The 7,286-nt window shown below is 32.9% G+C and overlaps 1 protein-coding gene across 2 annotated transcripts; it reads right to left on the reverse strand.

Annotated features, from left to right (window-relative positions):
- Positions 1 to 1,138: 1,138 nt before the first annotated feature.
- LOC147382890 (plasmodesmata-located protein 2-like) lies at positions 1,139 to 3,259 on the reverse strand. 2 transcript variants are annotated; one of them, XM_086429553.1, is made up of 3 exons: positions 2,277 to 3,259; positions 1,463 to 1,570; positions 1,139 to 1,346 (listed from the first exon to the last, which is right to left on the reverse strand). In XM_086429553.1, the coding sequence occupies exons 1-3, from the start codon at positions 3,022 to 3,024 to the stop codon at positions 1,339 to 1,341; spliced, it is 864 nt and encodes a 287-aa protein (XP_086285679.1). In that variant the 5' UTR covers positions 3,025 to 3,259; the 3' UTR covers positions 1,139 to 1,338. The 2 variants fall into 2 exon arrangements, with proteins under 2 accessions (XP_086285679.1, XP_086285678.1); XM_086429552.1 differs by having other exon boundaries at positions 1,140 to 1,346; positions 1,463 to 1,576; positions 2,277 to 3,256.
- Positions 3,260 to 7,286: the final 4,027 nt, after the last annotated feature.

A 7,286-nucleotide genomic window follows, 5' to 3' on the forward strand; every position in this document is an offset into this window, starting at 1 on the left:
AGTTACCTTTAGTGGGCTTTCTTGGAAGAATGTTTTAGGAATGTTTAGGTTTTACCCAAACATTAAAAAGTAAGGATTCTTTTTTTTTTTTTTTCTGTCTAGAAATTATTTTCTGGAAAGAATATTTTATCAAATATGAATTGCTCTCATTAGAGACTAGAAAGTGGACCTCACATTTTCTTGCCCCTTTTGGAAAATTCTTTTTCTAGTAAAGCAAGGTGACTTTGTTCACAAGAACATAACTTTTATATGAAAATGCACTCATGGTTCAAATCAACTTGGTTGACTTCAGAATTAAACGATTCACCAAAGTTGAATCAAGCTAAAAAAAAATGCACGAGTAGACTCAAACGAGTCAAATAAAATATATTAAATTTATAAATATTTATAATTTAAAATAAATATATATTATTATTTCTGTTCTTCACTAAAAATATAAATATAATAAATATCTATATCAAGTTTTTTACCTCACTCAATAGATTTTCAAGCTGAATTGATTCCACCAAGTTTTGCGGCCAAGTCACCTTGAAATCCAATCGAATTGGATTCAAGTTGACGAGTTTTAAAACTATGAGTTGGATCATATTTTCTCTCACTTTAGGAAATTGTTTTTCCAAAAATATCGATTTCTTAAAAATAATTGTAACAAGAACAAGAGTAAATTCATATTTTCTAAGAAAATTAGTAGTCGTCTTATCTAAAATAATTACTCTTGCATACTTGATATACAAAATGATGACTATTAAGCATAGTGACTAAGATCTCCCTCCAAAAAAGAAAAGGTCTTGAGTTCAAACCCCCTTATTGACCATCCATAAAGATCTATCCCGACTTACTTGACATATAAGGTTTGAAAGAAAGGGAAGGATGGAGGCCGGGTGGGGGAGTGCTATTGCATAAACTCAAGGGATTTGACGATACATGGTGCTCTAAGAGGGCAGTTACTTTAGTCCTACTAGTCGGACCTACGAGTCTAGACACTCCGCCATAATAAATAAATAAACTTTACTAAGGTTAAAAAAATTAATAACAAAGAAAATAAAGAAGGATTGATTAAAGTGAAAAAGTGATAAATAGCCACGTGGCACAATGAGAAAAATGACAACAACAAAAAAAACACCCTTTCTTTCCTTCCAACCCTCACCCACCAGCCCAAAAATCCTTTCTTTCCTTCACACTCTTAATGCTTCTATATCCCCCAATCACATCCTTTCCCTCAATTTCCTCTAACAAACCAAGTCCTACCATCAACCTTCCAAACCCCACTTCTTCTAAAGGGGAAAAAAAACCTCCAAAAAAAGAGCTTTTCTTTCTGCAAAATCCATTTCTCTGGTCTCAGTAATCTGCACAAAATCACAAATATTCCCTAATTAGAAAAAAAAAATTAATTAAATTAAAAAAAATAATAATAATAAAAAACTGAGAAAGATGGGGCCCTTTTCATGTTATTATTCTTTACCATCATGTTTCTTCAACAAGGATCTTAGAAACATCAAACAAATAACTCCAAAACCTACAGCTGCAACCCCTCCAACCACCATAGCTATGGTTTTCCCTGTATTTTGCCCTGTCCCTACCATCAATCAAACACACCATAGATACAATTACTTCATTAAATACATATAGATTGTTTTCATTTAAAAACATAAAGGACCCATTAATCTATACTAGTCAAAACACCTGAGCGAGAGAGAGAGGAGCCAAAGTGCAACAAACAAAGGAGAAAAACCAAAACCAAGCAAAATCAATCTCTCTCAAAAACAGAAACTACCCCACTAATCTAAATTAGACAAAATATTACACTAACTTGAACCCCAGACAAACACACACACACACAGATGCTTAAGGGGCCTCAAGTCTAACAAAGAAGTTAAACTCAAATCTGGGTCAAGGAAAAGTGGGTATATGTGAAAAACAAAAAAGACCCACTAATCTAAATTAGATAAAGTCCAACTTGAACAAAACCCATATTGAGAGAGAAAGTAATATACATGTGTAAGAGCAAAATGAAACAAACAAGGAAGAAAAACCCAAATCTAAACCAAGTAAAAGAACATGTTCTGAGATGAAACACAAGCACCTCCTCTCTCTATAACATTGTATTATCTCTCTTTCACATTACCTCAACAAGATTTCTTCAAAGGAAAGAAAATAACACAGAGGGAAACTAATAAACATGTTCAAGAACCCAAAAATAAAAATAAAAACCCCAAATCTAAATCAAGCAAAACAACATACTCAGAAACCAAATAGAAGAAGTTTAATCTCATTACCTGAAGAAGATCTCTTAGAAATCCCATTTGGGTAGTAGCTATAACTCATATAACACTTATGCAAATAAACCTGTCCAGATATAGAGCTTCCACACTCAACTTGAGCTCTCTTCACTGCTGCCTTCACACACTCCCCACAATCTGCTACCCCCAAATCTCCCTCACATTGCCCTAACACATAAACCGATTCATAACTCGTCGCATAAAACCCATTCCCACTCGTCATCCCACTCTCTACTTCTGCAAATGCTGTATCTCTCCTCTCTTCAAACCCACTCCCCAAAGCCTGTGAAACACTACAAGTCTTATAAAGCATTTCAAATCCAGAAACCTGAGGAAACCCAGAAAGCTCGTAAAGAAGATAACATCCAGAGAGCTGAATCCTTCCTGCAATGGTGTTTCCACACAATCTATTAGACATATCTGGGATTTTGCTCAAACAGTTGTAACAATCATTGTTACTGAGGTCTCCTCTACATTGAAATAGACCAGAAATGGAGGTTTGGCCTCCACCTGAGATGGTTTTGTAGAACTTGGATTTGGAAGACTGGGCCATAAGAGAATCAAACAGAGATGTTAGGGTTTGTGAGTAAATCCCATTTGTGTCTGAAAATGTTTGATTTGCACAACCCTTGTAGACTAAGTTGGTGTAATCTGAAGCAGTTTTGGAAGATGGGAAGAACCCAAAACTGGTTAACAAAACCAGAGTTAGAGACATTAGAAAAAAGGGTTTGTTGTATAAACCCATCTGAGGGTGGGTTTTTTTTCTTTTTTTCTCAAATCATGACTGGTTTTTCTGATTTTTTTTGTGATTTTGAGAGATGGGTTTTGGTTAGATTTGTCAAAAGTTTGATGGGTTGGTTTTCTTTGGAGATCTTATGTTGTAGGTTTCTCTGTTTCGTTGTTTTGGCTTTCTGGTGGCCTACCCAAGTTTGATTGGGAGAGTTAAGTTCTTCTCTCTGAAGGAAAGTTTAAAATTATAAAAAATAATATTTGATCTAATTAATAGTATTTTATTTAGTTATAAATTTTTTTTGGAATGTGGAGAATTAGAACAATGGTGGTGGAAGTTTATATAATTATTCTGACAGATTCTCTAAATAAGGAAGGTTTTGTTATACATATGGCAGGGAATCTGATTTTGTGGGTGTGTGGTTAAACATGTAATTTAAGGTTCGAACTTGAATTTTAAAGGAAATCCAGTACAACAGGAGTTAGGTAGCAACATATCTACTTGTTGACATGTGTCACATGTTTTTTGGGCCCACAAAAATGTTGGCTCTATTTTTGTTGATTTTACTAGGGGTGCAACTTAATTCGGTTTAAACCGAGAACCGAACCAAACCGTGTAATTTGGATTGGTTTGGTTCGGTTTAGATTGATATCGGATCGGTTTCGGATTTAAAAAATAGAAAACCGATAAATTCGGTTCGGTTCTCGGTTTAAGTAATATAAAAAACCAAACCAACCCGAAAACCGAATAATATTAATTTAAAATAAAAAAATACAATTTATATTTATATTTTTATTTTCTTACGAAAGCAAACCTAACCTAACAAAACCCTCGTCTCTCTCCCTCTCGTCTCTCTCTCTTTGTAGTCTCTTCGGCCTGAGGCCTGCGACTGCCACCGGCTGCCTCACCTCTCTCTCTCTCGTTCGTTCTCTCTCTCTATCTCTCTCGCTCGCTCGTTCTCTCTCTGTTGTCTCTGCGGCCTGAGGCCTGCGACTGTCATCGGCTGCCTCACCTCTCTCTCTCTCTCTCGCTCGCTCGCTCTCTCTCTGTCGTCTCTGCGGCCTGAGGCCTGCGACTGCCACCGGTTGCCTCACCTCTCTCTCTCGCTCGCTCGCTCTCTCTCTCTCAGGCTGCGACCTGCGACGGTGAGACATGGGGCTGCGTCCTACGACGGGAAGACCTGCGGCTGCGACGGTGCATCCTCCGACGCTGCGATGGTGTGTCCTGCGACGATGCCACCTGATGCTGCAACAGGTTCCCCTTTCTCTCCCTCTCTCTCTTAAGCTGCAAAAGAATCTAAAGAATTTCTGTCTTTCCTTGATAACCCATGGAACCGAACCGAACCAAACCGAAATAAGGTCGGTTTGGATTGGTTCGGTTATAGAATAATTCGGTTCGGTTCTGGTTCTCATATAATGGAACCGATCTTGGTCGGTTCGGTTCTAATTTTACTCTAAACCGAACCAACCCGAACCGAGTTGCACCCCTAGATTTTACACCAAAAATCAAATTGATTGGTAAATTCTAACAATTAACATTTATGTGTCACGTGGCAAACACTGAGACATGGAAAATTTGTGAAAAGCTTTATTGCTTGCTCTTATGAGAGAAAAATTTATAGAGAAATTTTAAAAAATTTATTGCAATATGAAATACTACTTTTCCAAATAAAAGGGATAACGTTTCAAGGAAAGGTAGTATTAGAGCCACCCAATTATTACTAAGGGCACCCTCACACTATAGTCAAATTATTGTCTTACATGAGTTAAAAGTTTTAGAATGAGCTGATTTTTGATGAGTAGATCATCATCATCCAAAATCAGTCTATTCCTAAATTTTAAACCCATATAAGACAAGAAAAAAAAAATTAAATTAAATTAAATTTGGTATGATGTGAGGTGCCCTTAGTAATAATTAGGGTGCCTTTAATACTACTTCAAAGAAAAGGCAAAGCAAACCCTACCATATCTATTCATCATAGGTAAAATGCATAGCATGTGAAAATCTTTTATTTTCACTTAAATAAATTTATCAATAATTAGTTATTAATAATTTTTTTAACATTATTTACTTGAATAATTCATGATTTTGGCTTTGATAATAAACCATTCCCATTTGTAAATGTTTTGCGATGGAGAATTTACTACTATTTGATAGCCATCGAAAATTCTTCGACAAAATCATTTTTGATACTTGACTGACATTTGCAATGATTTCTTATTAAAATAAAACACTAACAATTTTAGTTTATTTAACCTCATCAAAGAAATTTTTTAAAATTATAAAAACACCCTCAATACTTGTTGCATTAAAAAATACCACTATCAAAGGTACAGTACGGATATTGGAATTACAAACTAAGAAAATTACTTAAAGGACCTCGTAGAGGGACTTCTTTCTAAATAATCCCTAAGTTTTCATGGGTAGCTATAGGAGTTTTAGTCAACTTTTTCTTTCTAAATGTTCTTTGAAGACTATTTTCACCTTTTTTGGCATGTGAATTGTCGAAATTACCAATTTTCTCATCTTCTTCACATAGTTAGGTTTTCCAACAACGATTGTCATTATTTTCAACAATCTTCGATTATGAATGACGAATAGATAATGATATTCTCTTAATTTTGAACATCTAGATCTTTTTTTTTTTTCAATGATTTATAAAAAGAAAATTGAAGAACAAAATTGAGATTCAATTTTTTTTTATGATTACATCCTAACTTTTGATTTGCAATCATAATTGATACATTTTTGGGTATTTCGAGGAGATTAACCAAGTATCGAAGTTGAAAAAAATAGAAAAAAAAAATGAAAAATCCAATTGCATTACAACGTCAAGTTCACCACTTTTTATTTAATTACTATCGACATTAATTAAATAAAAAATAGTGAACTCGACACTAAGTTAAAAACTAGTGAACTAGACATTGTAATGCAGTCGAATTTTTCAGTTTTTTTTTTTTTTTTCATTTTTCTAATTTCAAAATTTGTTTAATCTCCTTTAAATACCCAAAAATGTATAAATTATGGTTGCAAATCAAAATTTATGATGTAACCATCAAAAAAATTTGAATATCAAATTCGTTCTTTAATAAAAAGTAGTGAACTCGACACTAAGTTAAAAATTGATGAACTCACCACTTAGTATTTAATTACCATCAAGTTCAATGGTATTTAAATAAAAAGTGGTGAACTTGATGTTGTAATGCAATCAAAATTTTCATTTTTTTTATTTTCGATACTTATTTAATCTCCTTTAAATACCAAAAATGTATAGATTATAATTGCAAATAAAAATTTATGATGTAATCATATAAAAAAATTGAATCTCAAATTTTTTCCTCAATAAAAAGTGGTGAACTCAACAATAAGTTAAAAAGTGGTGAACTCAATACTAAATTAAAAACTGATGAATTCACCACTTAGTGGTAAACTTGACGTTGTAAAGCAATTAAGTTTTTCAATTTTTTCAACTTCGATATTTGGTTAATCTCCTCGAAATATCTAAAAATGTATCTATTATGGTTGCAAATCAAAAGTTACGATGTAATCATAAATAAAAATAATAATAATAAATAAATAATTTGAAGATCAATTTCATTCTTCAATTTTTTTATTATTATAAATCATCGAAATTAAAATTAAAAAAAGGGGATCTAGATATTAAAAATTAAGAGAATATCATTCTCTATTCGTCATTCATGATCAAAGATCATCGAAAATGATGGCAATCCCGTTTGAAAACCTAACTATGTGAAGAAGATGAGAAAAGGGGAATTCTGACATTTCACATGCTAAAAATGGTGAAAATGATCTTTCGGGACCATATAGAAAGAAAAAGTTTGCTAAATGTTATGTTTAGCAAACCTTGAAAACTCAGTAAAAAGAAGTCCCTCTCTGTGAAGGTCCTTTAAATAATTTTCCCTACAAAATATCCATCTTCAAAAGAATTATTCAAATTACAAAAAAAAAAATGCTTTATCACTTGTTACAACTTATAATAACATTCATAAGAATTTATAATATATATATAAAAAAAAAAAAAACCCCATGATGAGGGTTTTTTTTTTTATAATAACTTTGATGAGGTGTATTTTTGGAATTTTGATATGCAAGTAAATGTTTCATTCATGACTCATGAGGGGTATTTTTATGAATTTGTGTGCATATTACTTACCAAGTACCAAGGGCCACTATTATAGTTTAAAATTTTCTTTCATGAAAGATATTTTTGTAATTTCAATGGCAAGTTAATATATCTTTGACGAAGGAAATTTTCA

Source organism: Akebia trifoliata, chromosome 16 (assembly GCF_017979445.1).
Source record: "Akebia trifoliata isolate Shusen 1 chromosome 16, ASM1797944v1, whole genome shotgun sequence".
Lineage (NCBI taxonomy): Eukaryota > Viridiplantae > Streptophyta > Magnoliopsida > Ranunculales > Lardizabalaceae > Akebia > Akebia trifoliata.

Coding starts and splice junctions, on each gene's coding strand:
- LOC147382890 (XM_086429552.1), bottom strand. CDS start 3,024: ATGGGTTTATACAACAAACCCTTTTTTCTAATGTCTCTAACTCTGGTT. Junction 1,577..2,276: donor TTCTAAGAGATCTTCTTCAG/GTAATGAGATTA, acceptor GATTGATGGTAG/GGACAGGGCAAAATACAGGG.